Source organism: Danio rerio, chromosome 17, assembly GCF_049306965.1.
Source record: "Danio rerio strain Tuebingen ecotype United States chromosome 17, GRCz12tu, whole genome shotgun sequence".
Lineage (NCBI taxonomy): Eukaryota > Metazoa > Chordata > Actinopteri > Cypriniformes > Danionidae > Danio > Danio rerio.
The window spans coordinates 31,655,155-31,674,029 of NC_133192.1; the positions used below are offsets into that span (position 1 = coordinate 31,655,155).

Sequence of the window (18,875 nt, forward strand, 5' to 3'; positions counted from 1 at the left end):
CATATTAATAGGATTTATGCTGAAAGTCACATGTAGAAAACTGGTATCATCCTACATGATTCATTAACTGCGATATGTTTGGACTTTTAATAAAAACTTTAGCCAAATGTGAGTGTGAGAAGAAGAAAAAACTATCTGCATACACTTTGCACATCTTATTTAAGTTATGCTTGTTCGGGTGCTTCTTTGAATGCATCTTAAGCAAGATGTCCTATAAGGTGCTATATAAATTTTGATGTACTAATCTCTTATTTGACAATGTTTAAACAGCTAGAAAGGACAATCAATATGGTCAATAATAATCAAAATATCATGACAGAATTTGAATTATCCAGCATTATCCAGTGTTTACATGATGCTGGCGAATTGCTTGTATGCATGGGACGTTAACTGGTTTCAAGGATTATTGAAGATTGGAAAAGTCGAGGTTTAAAAAAAACTTTAAAAAGGAATGTGTAAAAGTTTTCTGTTTTTTTGTGTTGTAAAGAAATCAATGTTTTTGAAACTAATGAAGAGAGCAGAAGTCAATGATTTATGTTCATTATTTAGCCTGACATGTTTCCTGTTCCAAAATATTAGAAATGTTTCCTAAAATAAAATTTATTTTGTTCAATGGGGGAAAAAGTTTTTTGTTTTTTTTAACCCAGACCACTGGTGCCAAATCTAGTTCCTTGAGGGCCACAGCTCTGCACACTTTAGTTCCGACCCAGCTTCAATACACTTACCAGTAGGTTTCAAACAAAACTGAAAAACTCAGTTAGTTTGATAAGGTGTGTTTAATTGTGGTTGGAACTAAACTGCGCAGAGCTGCAGCCCTCAAGGAACTAGATTATACACCTTTGACTTAGACTTTTAAAAAGAACATATTTTAGAGCAGTGATCACAATACCGTGAAACCGTGATATTTTATCTAAAAAATTTTATGCTGTCAGCTACTTGCTTGTGCAAATATATTCTCATCATTATGATCAAATGCTTTCTTTACTGCTATTTTTTCACCACTGACATCTTGACATTGTCCAGAAAAGGCTCAGCACATACTAATCAAAACAATGCTTTCATCAGCATCTAGATTATACTAAATGAAATCGTGTTCGTTATTAGAATATCAACAAGAGCAATGAATCGCCGGCCGCAGTGCACTTCTTTGTCTTATTTATCGATTAAAAAAAGTGTTTCTGAATTATACATATTCTACATTTAAAGTTAAGGTAGGTGATTTGGGAGAGGCTAGTAATAGCAAGCTAGCTTTAAAAAGCCAAACACCCTGCCCTCCCTGGACAATGACTGTCCACAACTCCTCTAAAAGATACAATTGGGCACAAGTAGACCAAATACTCAAACAACAGGATGAGAAGAGTGGGATTTCCTCACGTCTCATTCACCATTCAGAAAACGTTACGATGCAAGGGGATAACCCCTAAACAGGGTGCGCAGAGGTATGCAAGTACAAATGTTTATAGCCAGGCAAGGCTTTCGGTCACAATGAATGGACTGAACTATTTAATTGATGAAGATTTTTTTAGGCATGCGACAGATGATATAAATACAATATATATAAATAACTTTAAACCACTGAACTTCAAGAGTGCTATCACTTTTATCCAACATAAAAAGTGACTTTTAACCGAATCAAAGCACATACAAAAACCTTACCTGAAATCACCTGTTTAACACAATACACAAGTCTGTGGCGTAAAATCCCTATTAGCACTCTGAATAGTTTGTTTGTTTGTTTTTTATCTTTGGGTAATCTTTCATGAGTCTCAAGATTAGGTATTAAAGCAAATCAAATTATAAAGAGCTTTATAGTATAGACTATGAATCTCCCCTAGAACCCGCCTTCAGCACTGACAAACAAAATTAGTAAAGTGTGATTCAGAGAATTGAAACCAAAGTGAAGAATGCAGTGGTGGTCTGATGCAGGGCAAAACTGGGTCACCTGGCTGCATGTAAACATGTGGGCTCTCAACAGCTCTCTCCAGGTGACACCTCATCACCGTGCTGCTAGAATGATGGCTTACACCCGTCTGGCTTGTCAAAACACTGTTTCGCAGGCAATTACCACGGTGGCCAGCCCACCACCAGGTTCGGATGGATGGGCGACACAGCCAAAGGGTCACTCCTCAGCCCATATTTCTAGTGCCTTGCTCTGGTGCGGCGGGACAGCAAATTGGCTGGCGTCTGTCAGCGGTTATCTGTATTGCCGGGAACTCGCAGGACGTCTTGTATCTTGCCTGTATCACATCCAGACAGAATATCTGAGAACAGAGAGAAGTAGTTTGTGAAAAGATGATATTGTCTTTATCTCAAAAGATCTGTTAGGAATCATGTTTCAAAGTAGAAAAGAAAAAAACAGGATCTCCTTCGCAGGACACATTTATGAAGTGGTTATTTATTTACAGAACTGAACACTATAATTTTCAAATATATTACGGACAAAAATAAATAATAATAAAAACATTAATAAACCAACAAACAAATGAAATAAACACAAATTAAAAGCCTGTACATTTTATGGAAAAGTTAAATACTATAAAACATAACCATAAGTAAAGCACTTAATTACAAAGTAAATGTATATTATAAGCTAAAACAATTTATTCGGATGTCTGACAGGAAATAAACAAAAACAGGAAGAACATGTAGCACAAGTTTGTTATTTAAGACCAAACGTATTAACATTTTGTATCTTTGGTTAAACTTAAAAACGCTGTTGAGGAAAAGTATGTTTACCAAACATCGAACAGAGCTGAGTTTCGCATGTGATCGCTGATTTGAACAGACGCGTGCACTACACTTCCTCAACTGCGCAAGCCGGAGCCTAGCGTGCACTCGCTCTCCCCTCGCGCACACGAGAGTTTCTGTTGTCATGGACACCTTCAAACTTCCGGAATGATGGCGAGACTTGTGAAACTTTACCGTCAGGTTGATCTCATCAAAGAGCAACATTTCATCAGAAACAGGTAATGAAATAATGCGAAGTATTCTTAAGCTATAATGTTTTAACGTTATATAAGTAAAAATAACCCATATCTCAACGTTTATTCTCTACAAGTTCGTTCTTCACTGTACTGTTTTCAACAAGAATAGCAAAACACATATACAATATATGTATATGATTATATGATGATAAGAATAACACTGTAATAACTCGGTAAACTCAGTGAAAGCATATCATGATACAGGATTGCGGAGGAAAACCGACAGAAAGAGAATGAGGCAGCGGTCAGGATTCAGAGCTGGTTCAGGGGCTGTCAGGTGAGAGCGTACATCAGGTAAGACAAAACTTTTGAGATCTCTTTTTCCATCTGTCAATACATCTTAAGTTAAACTATCAATTTGGCAAGTTTCAGCATTAATATTTAAACTTTTTTTGTATTGAAATAAGTGACAGTCCTGTTTTAGAATTAGTCTTGGTAATAACCTCTGTAGTGTTGCATACTTTTCACATATAATCAAGGCCTCCTGTTTTAATTAATTATTTGAATGCATTTCATTTTGTTTTGATTATATTTTTTAAGTTGTTTCAATCATGTACTTAATTTTTGAAAATACTGTAACCTAACTGTTAAAAGACAGACTTGCTGTACCGGCAGCAACGTTTACCAGCAGCATTCAAAAAGAAACATTGCTCATTTCTGAAAAAAAAAAAAAAAAAAAAAAAAAACTTTGTTGCCTTAAAATTACAAAGTTTTATCTTGTCATTTTTGTATTATTGACGCAGATAGAACCTTATAATTCCAAGGTGACGACTTGTCAAATACAAATAAATAAATAACTGCCATAAAAAGTAATGTGTGTGCATATTTGCAATAAATGCAATACTGCATCATTATAAATATTTATATCAATAATGTTATATTTATAAATATTTTTTTATTTAAAAAAAATCTGTTATTAGACATTTAATGGGATAGTTCAGTCAAACATGTAAAATTGCTGTTAATGTATGACCATCCATTCAAAAACTACTAGCACTGAGAGTCAAAAAATAAAATAAACATACAGGGAGAACAGAATGAATTCCACTAGCTCCTAACAATGCATTTAAGTTAAAGAAAACATTCAATGTGTTAAGAAACAGAATTTTATAAAATAATGTACATTATTTACTGTCTGTTTACAATGGAGTGATTGAGAGTCCACCTGCTGTATTATACATAAGAATGTACTTTATGTTGACGCCAATGGCCTAGTGGTTAGTCTATCCAGGTGCTTGCAGCAACCTGAGTTCGTTTCCTAGCTCAGGGTCCTTTGCTGATCCTTCCCCTATCTCTGCTCCCCATACTTTCCTGTCTGTCAATCTCCACTGTCCTGTCAGTGAAGGGAAAAAAATAATGTACCTTATCCTGGATGCTACACTGTACATTAAGAAGTTGCAACCAAATGTTATCAGCCAATGATTCATACTCACCATCCTCTGGAACACTGGCAAAGGCAGTTTATAAAATTGTTTTAAATTATTTTGTTTATATCAGATGCTAGTAGGAAAAAAGTCAACTCTTGAATGGCCTGAACAATCTCTTTAAAGTAGTCTTTTACGTTATGTATTTTTGTCAAATTTAATAATGTTTAGATTGTTATAATTCACTTCTTAAAGCAATAAAAGCCCATCTACATGACTTTTTTTTAAAAAAGCCTTTGGGAAAACAATGTCATGAACTAAAGCCACTGAAGCAATGAGTGACCACAGCTTCACTCCATACCACTTATATATTATATAGGGTAGACGGATGTGTTAATTCTATATTCTCAGCATTTACCTGTAAGTGGTCACTAAAGCCTAAATCAAATGCATTTGGTCTTTAAATGCAAGAAATAGCCAGTGCGCAGGGCGCTACAGTGTGTAACCTCAACATATTTCTGTGCAGTGAGCAGACAAACTCCCAGACAGTAGGTTAATTTAGATTACTTTAGTTAATTGATCAATGTGTTAAGTGGCTAATTAAGCTCAATCTAGGCTTCTTGAGTGCAGCTCCAGGGTTGCCACCGTCCCTATACGCATTGATTTTTTGGAGTTATAAATGGCCTTTTGGAAATTGATGGCCATGTTGAGTTCAGAGTTGCTATAGACATGCATTTAGAGGGTAGTTAATGATGAATGCAAATGTACAGTTGTCTGAGGAAAACTTACCACGGATTGGTAGGATAAAAAAAGGTTTTTTTTTTTTGAGGAAGGATGTTAAACGTTTGAAAGTGTAGAGGTATAATCACAGAGTGTTCTTTTATTTTTTTCAGACATCTGCATAAAAACGCAATTTTAATACAAAAAACATGGCGTGGTTTCACTGCTCGGGCACTTTTCAGACAAAGGGTAAAGGTAAGTTGTGGATACATGTAATATTGATTATGTTATGATAACCCTCATTAACATGTAGCAGTTAACAAGCATGCTGTGTCTTACATGCATCTACGTAAAGTAGTAATTAAGTTGTAATTTAACAATTGTTATTGATTTCCAATGGAATGCTTTTATCTTGTCTACGATGCTGTTAATTTGACTTATTTTAATATTTATCGTATCTTTAATTTAATATTTACAATTAACCATAATAGATTTCATGGTGATAGATTTTACATTAGAAGTTTTGTTTGTTTGTTTTGTCGTATTTTCATTCATTTTAATAATGTTTTATCTCTTCCTCTTTCTATTTCTATAGCACTTAGATTGTAGATTGTGTCAAAGCCACTAAACATAGATGAAGTTCTAGTAAATTGGAACTGCTTCAGTGCAGTTTTCACAGTTAAAAGGTGCGCCCCACTATACACTACTTATGCACTTACACTAGGGGTGGCCATCCCTGTTCCTGGAGAGCCACCTTCCTGCAGATTTCAGTTGCAACCCATATAAAACACACCTGCCTGTAATTATCACGTGGTGTTCAGGTCCTAATTAATTGGTTCAGGTGTGTTTGATATGGGTTGCAACTGAAATCGGCTGGAAGGTGGCTCTCCAGGAACAGGGTTGGCCACCCCTGAATTACACACTCAACAGCATATATGTCTGCAGTGTTGTCCCAAATGGAACACTACAGTTTTTTTTTACTAAGCGGAAATTCAAACGGTTTCCCTGATGATGTTTGACAGTTGCCAAATTAGTAAGATAAATGACCAAAGTACCAAATAATACAGGGGTGTCCTAACACTGGAGGGCCGGTGTCCTGCAGAGTTTAGCTACAACTTGCTTCAACACACCTGCTTGGAAGTTTCTAGTATATCTAGTAAGAGTTTGATTAGCTGGTTCAGGTGGGTTTGATTAGGGTTGGAGATAAACTCTTCAGGACACTGGCCCTCCAGGTCTGAGTTTGGACACCCCTGAAATAATACCTGCCATAATTATAACCACATTCACCATCGGGAGGTGGTATAATACCCAAAAGCTCTGCCCCTTCCGCTGCGTGAGCAAAGCTGCGGCCATTGAGTGTGTGAAGTGGCCATCATTCCACACTTCATTTTACCGGTTGAATAAGTGCATCATTCGGGTAATTAAAGTGCACTTATTATTTTAGACTTTTCAGTTTGAATACATTATTTACACTATTTATACTACAAAATGGCATAAAATAGTACATAAGTATGTAATTTGGGACACACCTAAAGTTTAGTTCAGTTCCTTTGGGAAATTCTTTCTTCCTAAAATGATTTATCATTCATTTTTTATATTTTTTTTAAGATTTCCAGTTAAGATTAATGTGGAAAGTCTGAGTAATTTAAATGATAATTGAATTTAAAAGAGAACTTAAATCCAGTACTAATATGAAATTTGTTCTCTACACTGCAAAAATTTTTCTTACTCAGATTTTTTGTCTTTTTTTTTGTCCAAATATCTAAAATAATTCTTATATCAAGAAGCATTTTCTAGGCAAGCAAAACATATTGTCTTGTTTTGAGAAACAATATGGCAATATTAACCGGGTTTTACACTAAAACAAGCTAAATAATTTACCAATAGGGTAAGCAAAATAATCTTGTTTTTCCTTTTGACATAAGATTATTTTGCTTACCCCACTGGCAGATTCATTCAAAAGTTACCTGTTTTAAGGAAAAAGTCACTTTATTTTGGAATATTATTTCTTAAAACAAGACAATATGTTTTGCTTGTCTAGAAAATTCTTCTTGATTTAAGGGTTTTTAGATATTTGTACTAGAATCAAGACAACAAATCTAGGTAAGAAAAGCATTATTTGAAGTGGATTAAACAAAGGAAGCTGTACATGGTCTCTATTTTAATTCTTGTTACTAATAATTGAAAATTGTGCATGTCTTTATTATCAAGTAGAGCAGCAATATCGTGTTTTTTTTTAACTTAAGCTCCCAGTGAGTGAATCAATTGTCTTGTGAATATTCCTCACCATGTTTAGTCGGCCCATCCTCAGCGGCGTTCCATTGATTATCAAACTCAGCGAAGAGCATTTTACCTTCATACATCTCCATTAGTTACCAGTGTGACTTCCATAGATTTTCCCTGCCACGTCTGCATTATGTATTAAGAACAGGCACTTCCCTTCGATACAAAGTATGACTTGCCACTCCACCCTCTTATCTGCTGCTGCGTCTCCATGACTTTTATGTATTATGTATAAAGAGGATTTTATTCCTCGCATGTTGGGAAAACATCAGAGGGCCCAGTCACAATGTAATGCTATCTCCCTCTCTTCACAGACAGCATATTTTATCATGAAGATGAATTTCTACAATAAGATGGCTGTCAAGGTAAATATTTCTCTTGCTGTTTGGAGAGGGAAAAGTCAGTGGGTCACACATTTGATTTGGATGAAATCTGTAAACAGATATTGCTGGTGTGTGAGATAACCATGCCGAAATGTGAAAGGGACCATGGTGCATAAACATTTAAATATGACTAAATTTAAATATATAGTTGAAGTCAGAATTATTAATAATTAGCTCCCTGAATTATTAGCCCCCCTGTTTATTTTTTCCCCTAATTTCCCCAAAAGGTTGTCAAAATGTGTTTCTCAACACATTTCTAAACATAATAGTTTTAATAACTCACTTTCTAATAACTGATTTCTTTTATCTTTGCCATGATGACAGTAAATAATATTTGACTTGATAATTTTTCAAGACATTTTTATACAGCTTAAAGTGACATTTAATGGCTTAACTAGGTTAATTAGGTTAACTATCCAGGATATGGTAATGAGGCAGTTATTGTAAAACAGTGGTTTGTTCTGTAGACAAAAAATAAATAAATTTAAAAAATGCTTAAAGGAGCTAATAATGTTGACCTTAAAATGTTTTTTTTTTTTTAATAAAAAACTGCTTTTATTCTAGCCAAAATAAAACAAATAAGACTTTCTCCATTAGAAAAAATACTACAAGACATGAAAATTTTCTTGCTCTGTTAAACATCATTTAGGAAATATTTTAAAAAGAAAAGAAAATTCTAAGGGTGGCTAATAATTCTGACTTTAACTATATATATATATATATATATATAAAACTAATGTATTTATATAAAATATGATAAAAATGTAAAATATTTTTTGACTTAATATAAAAATATAGATTTTTGAGGGCAAAATTATAAGCTTACTGTGAAATATTATAATAAGGTTTGTTTATTATAGAAAATATATTTTTTTTAAAAATTTAAGCAAAATATTTTTAATAACAAATTTAGGTATCACTTTATTTTGATGGTCTCTTTAAACCATTTTATTGAATTAAAATTGCAATGCATCTACATGCCAACTAATTCTCAATAGATTATACTGTAAGTAGACTGTAAGGTTGAGGTTAGGTTTAGTTTAAGTTGACATGTAGTTGCAAAGTTTTTTAAGTATCCGTAAAATGTTTAAGGAACAGTATCAGCAAATATTAAGCAGAAATTCTACTAATACTTAAATGAGAAGTAATTGGCATGTAGATGCGAAGCAACTTTTAGTCAAACAAATGTGCAATAGGGACCATCAAAATAAAGTCTTTTGCAAATTTTTACTTTATTATTTGTCATTGCCATGTTGACAGTACATCATATTTTAGTAGTTTCAGAATACGAGTACAGTATTAAATGAAAGAAGAAATATGAGTTTCTCCAGAGGAAAAAAAAAATTATATATATATATATATATATATATATATATATATATATATATATATATATATATAWAAATATATATATATATATATATATATATATATATATATATATATATATATATATATATATATATATATATATATATRTGTGTGTGTGTGTGTATATATATATATATATATATATATATATATGTGTGTGTATATATATATATATATATATATATATATATATATAAAGAAATTCTGTGAAAATGTGCTTGTTCTGTTAATCATAACTTGGTCACTAATAAATTTGCCTTATTGTATGAAGATCTTTACTTGCATTGAAGTTGCATCGCATATGTAAAAAGTAAAGAATACTTCATTCTGTAAAATGCATGGTAACACTTGAGTATTAGTAGAGTTTCTGCTTAATATCTGTTGATACTGCTCCTTTAACAGATATTTAACTCACTATAAGAAACTTTGCATGAACATGTCAACTTACCCTAACCCCAACCTTACAGTCTACTTTTAATCTAATGAGAATTAGTTGGCATGTAGATGCAATGTAACTTAAATTCAACATACAGACCATTAAAATAAAGTGTGACCAAATGCATTAGAATTATTTGAATTAAAAATAATTTCACAGTGCTTCTGTTTTTATTGTTAATAAATTAAAGACATCTCATAAAACATTGAAAAACACTTTTGAACCATGGTATATTTATTTATTTACTTTAAATATTATGTTTATTCATTCGTTCATTTATTCATTCATTCATTCATTCATTCATTCATTCATTCATTCATTTTTCTTCGGCGTAGTCCCTTTATTCATCTGGGGAATAAACTGCCAACTTATCCAGCATATGTTTTACACAGCGGATGCCTTCCAGTGGCAACCCAGCCCTGGCAAACACCCATAAACTCTTGCATTCACACACATACACTACAGCGAATTTAGTTCATTCAATTCACCTATAGCACATGTCTGGGAAAAATAACCAGAGCACCTGGAGGAAACCCACGTCAACATGGGGAGTACATGCAAACTCCACACAGAAATGACAACTGACCCAGCCAGGAACCAACGACTTTCTTGCTGTGAGGTGACAGTGCTAACCACTGAGCCACCATGTCGCCCCTTTTTTATTTACAATGGCATATGAAATCAAATTAAATATTTGGTCAAATATTAAAGAATTTACCATGATATTTTCTCATCTTTTATGAGGCATAACGTTGTAAACATAAAGCTAGCAATATCCATCCAGCCTGCTCTTTCACAGCCTATAAATCAAACACGTTTCTATTTGAGTGATACATTGGCACTTTTATAGAGCTATTGCTATGCATAGAAACTTTAGTTTTACAGATGTTTTTCCCTGAGGTGAAACTTTTAAAGAATTTTATAACTCGTACAAAATTTCATAGCATATTAAAGAAAGCTGCATTTCTACGGAGGGTTGCATATTTGTACTGTGATGATTGGACATCACACGAAATGTGAACTGAGGAAGGGATTTATAAGCAAATCTTCTGTGTTAAATCTCAGGCCCACCCTGTATTCTTTGCTCCCACTTCTGTTATGAGAGTCTAATTTGAAACATGAAGCTTGACCTCTTCTCTAGGGTCACAAAATATGAGACTAAAGGTCCTGTCACCACTTAGAACCAAACAGAAGCTGCTCAACAGGACAGGCAGCTTTTATAGGTCTTGTAAAAAATAGAGTGCTGTGTCCGGGAAGCACCGGTAATGTAAAAATCTGGCGAAGGGGGGAAAAAAGAAAGACAGACTGTGAAAACATTCTCTGAAGGATCTGTTTCAAGCACAGACTGGGTGTGTTGAATAAAGAAATGGACTAGCAATAGTTCTTTTTGAGTTTAGAAAGCTCTATGGGAAAGTATGCATGATGATTGTTTACTAATAAATGTCACTTGAGTTCTTATAAACTGTAAAAAAAAAAAATTTAGTCAGTACAAAAAAAAAAAAAACATTGATCTTATTTCCTTTCACTTTTTCTTGTTCACTCAACTTTTGAAAACATCAGCTGCACTGACCTAAAATTATTTGTCAGTAATACAAAAAACATTTAGTTGGGTTAACATAAGATTATTCGTTTTCTGGAGAGGTGAACTACTTGTAAGAAAAAAAAGTGTAACAAAACTGGAATGCCTAAAGTTGAGTGAGCAAAAAAACTTATTTACTTTCGTTTCTCTCATGTACTCAACATTTTTTATTTGACCTTTAATGAATACGACTGTATGGTAGAGAATATAGATAATACATTATCAGAACAAACAAACATAGTTCCATTGAGTAAAAAAACTAAAACAGAGACAAATGTTAACAAAACATTTATTAGACAGAATAAAAACAGGACAGGTGGTAAAACAACAATAACAGTAAACAAGACAAGGATCAAAACATGGCTGGACGAACAGGGAAAAATGCTTTTTATTGCTTCACATGTGAAGCAGCCTTCCTGTTTGTTTTTTTCAATCAAACTATATTTGTTTGTTCTAATAATGTATTATTTCTTAGTACCTATTTCCAAAAGAGTTTTTTGTTCACAAAACTTCAGATATTTTTGGTCAGTGTAACTGATGTTTTCAAATGTTGAGCATGTCAGCAGCAATGGTGTAATGGTTAGTGCGTCGACACTTGGCACTCTGGTGTTCATGGTGACCCGAGTTCAATTCCCGCCTCAAAGCCCTATGCCGATCCTTCCCCTCTCTCCACACTTCCCTGTCTATACTCTCTACTGTCCCTTTTTTTACTCAACTTCAGGCATTCCAGTTCTGCAGATAAAGGGCCCTATCATACACCCGGCGCAGTGTGGCGCAAGGTGCGGCGCAGTAGTCTTTTGGTAGTTTCAGTTTGGCGCAAGAGTCGTTTTGAGGCGTTGCGTTACGCTGTTTAAATAGCAAATGCATTAGCGCTCATTTGTGCGCCCATAGGCGTTCTGGTCTAAAAAGGAAGGCGTTCTGAGGCGGACCACTGGCGCATTGCTATTTTGAGAAACTATAATAGGTTTTTCATTAGACCAAAACTAACCCGGTCCAAACTCCGGCGCAGAGTTGCGCCTCGCTTACGCACTGCTTAATGCGCACAAGAGAGCAATAGGCAAATATCTTTACATATGAAAAAATGTAAATATTAAGGATATATAAAGGATATAATAAGAATAGATATAGGATATAAATATAAAGGATTTAAATATTACAAAACATATTGTTTTCTAGCCTACATAAATATGAAAAATCACTGCTTTTATGTTTTCTTCATCTCGGGAGGCTTTTTCAGTTCATTCATAACAATTTGCTTTTGTATAATGTTATTATTATTAGCAGTATTATTTATTATATCCATATTTATATTTGTTTTATTAAAAACAATCTTAGATTTTCCCACCTGTCAGGTTTTAGACCATATGGGGCACAGCATGTGTTTTAGGATTTAACTCAGGTTTTTGAGCACATTTTGTTATTATTATTTGTTTATTCGTTTGCTGGAAATTAGAACTGAATTTAGAAATAGTTTTGAAACGAATATTTGCGCTTAACAAACAAAAGTATTTATTTATAGACTAATTGATGTCTGTGCGTAAAGGTTTCCTTATCCTAGAGCGAATGTGAAAGTGATCCATTATCTCTCATTCTCACGCAGTAGATGCTCTGTTTAACAGTTTTCTGTTAAAAAACTGTTAACCGTTAACTGTTTGCTTGTGAAATGCTCATTTTTTTTCACTTAGACTTACTTTGCGTCCTGTAAATAGCGAGTGCGCTCTTGGCGCGACGCAGCTGACTCTTAAAGGGAATGGGAGATGAGACTCTAATTGGTTTATTCTCAAAACACACCTATAACTCATTAAGAAAATAAACTCAACCCTTTTAGACCATGCGCCGCAGCGCAAGGCAGATTTCCCGTCCTTAAATTAGCAAAATTGCGTCCTGACACGCCCTGAAAGCGTTTGCGCCCTGCGTTTTGCGCTCTGTGCATGGACCGTCAAAATAGAGCCCAAAGAATGTTCAATTGGCAAAACTTCAAAAAATTTTGTTACAAGTAGTTCACACATCTCCAGAAAACTAATAATCTTATGTTAACCCAACTAAATGTTTTTTGAATTACTGACAAATAATTTTAGGTCAGTGCAGCTGACTTTTTCAAAAACTAAGTGAACAAGAAAAAGCGAAAGGAAATAAGGATTGTTTTTTTTGTTGTTGTTGTTGCTGTACTGACTGGCTTTCTAAGATGAGGTGATTTTTGTCTTCAGTAGACAAAATGGCCCCAGTTAATGTATGGTCCCACGTAATTATTTTTAGTTAATAGCATTTGATTCTGCAAGTTGTATGTACTAAGACTGATAGATAAAGACAGGGATGTTCATTCTGCTGTGGTGACCCTTAATAAATAAGGGACTAAGCCAAAGGAAAATGAATAGATAGATAGACAGACAGACAGACAGACAGATAGACAGATAGACAGATAGATAGATAGATAGATAGATAGATAGATAGATAGATAGATAGATAGATAGATAGATAGATAGATAGATAGATAGATAGATAGATAGATAGATACCGCATTGAATAGTTTTCTGTACTAAATATGTTCTGCTGTTAAGTTTTGTACTTTTTTCTGAAATCCAATATTTAAAAAAAATATTCAAAAATAGAGAGACTTCACACAGAGTATGATAAGAGAATAAAATAAGGTTTTTGTTCCTCATAACCCTTGTCCATTAACACTGAAAACAAACAGTATTGAAGCTTTAGTGTTGCACTTCTTTTTAGTCATTTCCTTTATCCTATAAATTGTTTATCACACTCTTTTACCAAAAGCCGATGTGTTCGCCATTTAATAGAAATCAGTGTTTACAAGGGAGGCCTGATTTGTATTAGACCTAATTGAGCAATATGCATCATTGATTTTACTAGTCTAGGAGGTCACAAAGAACTCAGAATCCAAGCTTGCAATTACTTTATTTAAAATTATCTATTGACTACTGATCAATGGCAATTCTTGTTTTGTTTAGTTTTTGCCGTATAATTTTTTTAAACCTGCTATTGTTTTAAGCACCTAATTAGCCTGAAGGACATCTGTCCTTTTTGTTTTGGGCCCTTAGTGGTGCTGTCATGGTGGCACTAGCTAACACTCTCATTCTTCATGGCCTGACAATGACTGCAAGCTCTACAGTGAAAGGGACATCTTAAATTTTCTCTGACTTTGAGTTGTCTTTTTGCAAATGTAACTTCTAAGTATTTTTTCCTAGTCTTTATTAGCCATAGAGTGTAATAATAAGGCAAAAACACAATAATAAAAATAATTATGCGGCAAAAAAGTGCACGAAAAAATAATAATAAAAAACAACAATAATAATAATCAGGTACATGTCTGGCTAATCAAAAGCCCTCTTTCGTTTGCAGATCCAGCAGAGATGGCGGGGCTTTTATGTGAGGAAGTATGTACACAATTATTATGCACGCAAAAGGTATTTGGAGGGACTGACAAGGAAGAATGAGCACATCAGGTGAGAGTTAAAATTATTAATTTTTATAAATCAAATCTCTGCAAAATAAAGTAATCCTTTTTTAGATGATGTGCATTACATTATACTGTGTTCACAAATGACCACTGTCTAAAATTCTTGCAAAGACAAAGGAATGTCATGCCTTTAACGGCATGTTTGAGACATATATATTAGCAGCATGTCATGCATAAATTGCCTCTGGTAACCTGAAAATGAATAACTTTATGAAATTCAAAATTAGCCTCTGATTTGTGCGTGCCCCCACATTTATATTAAAAAAATCCTTCAGGGGCAGAAAGAAGATGCCATCTTTTACTTTTGATAAAACCGAAGTCACTTTTTTAATGTGACCAATACATTTTGTGGGAAAATATCTTAAGGGTCTTGCTAAAATTAAATGTAAATCTGTTAAGTGCTCCTTGGATCAGTGACTCCCAACACCCCGCACCCTCCCTCAATCACCCTGCTCCAGCCTCTCTTTAAGTGGGAACGTTCTCTTTTAATGGGGTTTCTCACCTATGAATCACGTTAACACATTGCATTTCTCCATAAAACACTGGGCCATCATCTACAGTATTGCATTGATGGAAACTTTATTTTTTTTAATGTATTTATTTATTTTTCAGTTAAATCCAAAGATTTAATGCATGATAGAAGTGCTTAAGCAATGTAGATATAAGCAATGTAGGACATGCAAATGCTGTTATCTAACAGTGTGTAAAAATGTCAATACAATTTCTATATTGAAGAGTTTTAAAAGAATGCATATTTAGCTTAAAAACATGGTGCAAAAATGGGGATAACATCAGTTATTCAGCATATATAGGGCTGCACAATATATGGTTTCAGCATCGATATCACAATGTGCACATTCGCATTAGTCACATCACAAAGATATTCAATGTTAAGTCTGGATTATAATTGACCAGGAGCTACAGAATTGTATTTAATCACTGCATTTATATGGAATTTATTTTTTACTTTTGAAAAAATAAAGCAAGATTATTTCATTTAACAAACTGACAGATATTTTGGTTGTTTTAAGAAAAAAAAAAAACTAAACAATATTTTTACTTGAGTTAAGTTATTTGATATTTGGATATAAATACTTGGACTAGAAATGAGTTAAAGCAAACTAAGTAAAGCATTTTTTACTTTGTGATTTATTCAATTACTGTACCTGAATACTGTTAGACTCCTCAGAAAACCGTCAAATAGTGCTATCCAACTATCTTGTGACACTGTATTTATATTGCAGTATTTTAGTACTAATCTTGGCCAGGATGATCTTGTAAAAGAGTGTCTTTCCTGGTAAAATAAAGGGTATATTATTATTATTATCATAGAAAAATAAAATATCGCAATATCAGATTTTTCCAATATCGTGCAGCCCAAGCATATACCCTACTTAATGTGATTATTGATTGACAATCTTAATATAAAGAGAGTAACACAGTCTACCATTAACCCTATCCCTAAATTAAAAAATAAAACAAAAAAAGGAATTCTAGGTGATTTTAAGTGTTTTGAAAGTGGGGACATGGACACAAGTCATCTTTTAATAGTTGTGTCATCATACCCATGTCTGTGGGCAAATTTGTGTCCTGATATTTCAAAGACACACACATGTACTGTATGCGTGCACACACAGAGATTATGAAATAAGAAAAAAAAAAAAAAGATTTTGCTGAATTACACTGTTAACATCTTACAAGATGAATTTACTGCTTTATTTATCATTCCAAGTTTAATTGTTAGAATGTTTTAAAGGATTAGGGCATAGTGGGGATAACTGGGAAAAGAACAAAGCCAGGAACTATGACTACAGCTCTAGAGGTGTAGTTGTAATCGTATAAGTTTGCAATGTAGTTTGCGAATGTTCATTGGAATGACAGATTTTGGAAATGCCAAATTAACAAACTATGTTTGTAACGATGCAACTTACGACCTTAGTTGACTAAAGATGGTTTTCGGAAACGTACCCCAGGTTAGTGTTGAACTGTCAAGTACGATTTGCTTAAAATTTTCAGTGATATCTGTCCAGCAGTGTTTTCCACTTTTTTTTTTTTTTGTTTGTCTGTCCTTTTCCTTTGACTCTCACTGTCTTTCCATCAGTAGATGCTGTGGGTTAGTGCATTAATTAGTTGTTTGTGTTACGCTTCTGAGGTCATGATGAATCAGTCAAAGATGTGAAGTGAAAGATCACCGCACTGATTCTGACAATCTGTTCCACGTTGGGCTCGGGATCACCCACTGACTGATTAGTCACCCCTCAAAGGTCTCAGTGCCAGGATTTTAATCCGAACAGCTTCAGCGCCTGAATAAATTATTCAAAATTTTCCTAATGGTTCCCATTTAGCACAAGCAGTCCAGCACGGCATGCCAATGATAGAAGGCCAGCGATACCGGTGTCAGAACAGCCCTCAAATCCCATTCTCTCTCCCTGCCAGCGGTGAAGGATCCCTCCCCTCCTCCCCATGCAAAACCATCCGTGTCGTTTCATTAGCTCTAGCTTGACGGCGAGACACGGTATGTTCCGGTGTCCATCTTCATTCAGTTGTCCTTCTCTGCATACCTTAATGAAGTCAAGACCCGGGTTCAGCGCAGCAATTCCACAGCAAGAGTTTGTGCAATGTAACAATTTATCACTTGTCAAGAAGACACTTAAAGTTCCAGCACTTAATAAGGGCTTCCTCTGGGCTTGAGTAATTAGAACTGAGCGGCTTGCATATTTACTAAATGTGGAGTGTCATTGCCACCATGGCCTATTGCCTGCATGAATTATTTCTCTATCTGTAATAAACAGCTGGGTAATTATTACTGCCATAATCAGATAAATTTCTCTCTGTAATGTTTGAGCATGGCAAATCTTTAACTCTTTGGAAGCGCAGGGGGAATTTATGGACTCCCATTGCTCAGGCTACTTTTTTCCCTGCTCTCGTGTCCCTTTCAAGGACATCTGTGAAACTCACTCCTTAACTGCAGGCCTTATTAATTTTTTTTTCTTTATAAACATTTCATATTATTTAGGGCAGGTCTTTTATCAAAGCAAAACTCCAAAAAACACAGCCCACGCTATGCATATGCTTAATCACACAAATTACTGCATTCATTACAGAGAAGTGTACCAAATCCCATTTTATGGGCAAATTGATCTTGATGTTTTCCACCTTAAAAGCATTTAACTTTTGCTAATTAATCATATGCTGTTTACTTTTTTGACAATTTTAGTAGGTGGCTTTTTGCTGGTCCGGCGGCTTTTTTTAAACTACAGTAATTTGAGAATGTATACATAAAACTACAAACCACAAAATTTAAATTCTGCCATCATTTAAACTCACCTTTATGTTGTTGTAAACATATGCCCTTTTTTCATCTTGGGAACACTAATTAAATGTGACCTTTTTTCATCCCTCTATTAAAAGTCTATTCAGCCAAAATGTTCAAATCATTGTTAAAATCCATTTGAATCTATAAGAATCAAGTGGTTTAAGTCTTCTGACGAAAAAAAATGTCTAGAAATACTATACTATTATACTAGATATAATTCTGTCTTGTATTTATTTTTATTTATATTGATCGGTTAACACATATTGAGCTCAACCATACCAGCTTGATTCATGTGGCGACTAAAACACATTCCAGCAAACATTTGTTTGTTTTAAAAAGAAGTCTAATAGACAAATAAAAATAGACAGCTTGGCTAAGACAAGGCTACATTTGGGCTGTCAGCTAAAATCTAATATGCCTAAAAATAGTCTAAAATTGGACTAGTCCACAAACACACAGTAATCAGTTACTACACATGTGAGGTCTGTCCACACTGTAAAAAAAATATTATATAAAGTAGCAGTTTCCTGTATTTTGTGATTCATAATTTTATTGTTTCTTAGAAAAAAATCCCATTTATTTATACATTTTAATTGCATTATGGGACCTTGATCATTCTTCCAACAATGTCTTAAACTCTGCATATAGTTTGGGTGGGCAAAATTCAGGTGGGTACCCCAAAATAGCACTTGACTTTAAATGAAAAGTTTAAAAAAGTGACTTTTAATATAGTTCAAAATGATATATTGTCTGGGTTGGTATTGTATATTATGGTAAAAATAAAACCTTTTAATAAACTGCCAGTACTTTTTCTGTTATTTTACAGATATATTTCTCTAAATTATATTATTTCATTTGACTATAATGTCAATAAAAGTGACTTCATTAAACTGTAGATTTCAGAGCAGATATCAAGATCCATTGATGCAATTCACAACCGTTAATAAACTGAAAACACCTA

At 33.9% G+C, this 18,875-nt stretch overlaps 1 protein-coding gene across 7 annotated transcripts in view; it reads left to right on the forward strand.

The window, feature by feature from the left end:
- The first annotated feature begins 2,764 nt into the window (after positions 1–2,764).
- The window catches only part of spata17 (spermatogenesis associated 17), a 64,326-nt gene continuing 48,215 nt past the window's right edge, over positions 2,765–18,875 (forward strand). For 3 of the 7 annotated variants that reach the window (XM_073927611.1, XM_068214469.2, XM_073927610.1), the window contains exons 1-5: positions 2,867–2,966; positions 3,189–3,261; positions 5,242–5,323; positions 7,666–7,716; positions 14,481–14,584. In XM_073927611.1, the coding sequence (XP_073783712.1) occupies positions 3,218–3,261; positions 5,242–5,323; positions 7,666–7,716; positions 14,481–14,584 (281 nt within the window). In that variant the 5' untranslated portion in view covers positions 2,867–2,966; positions 3,189–3,217. 7 annotated transcript variants of the gene reach the window in all.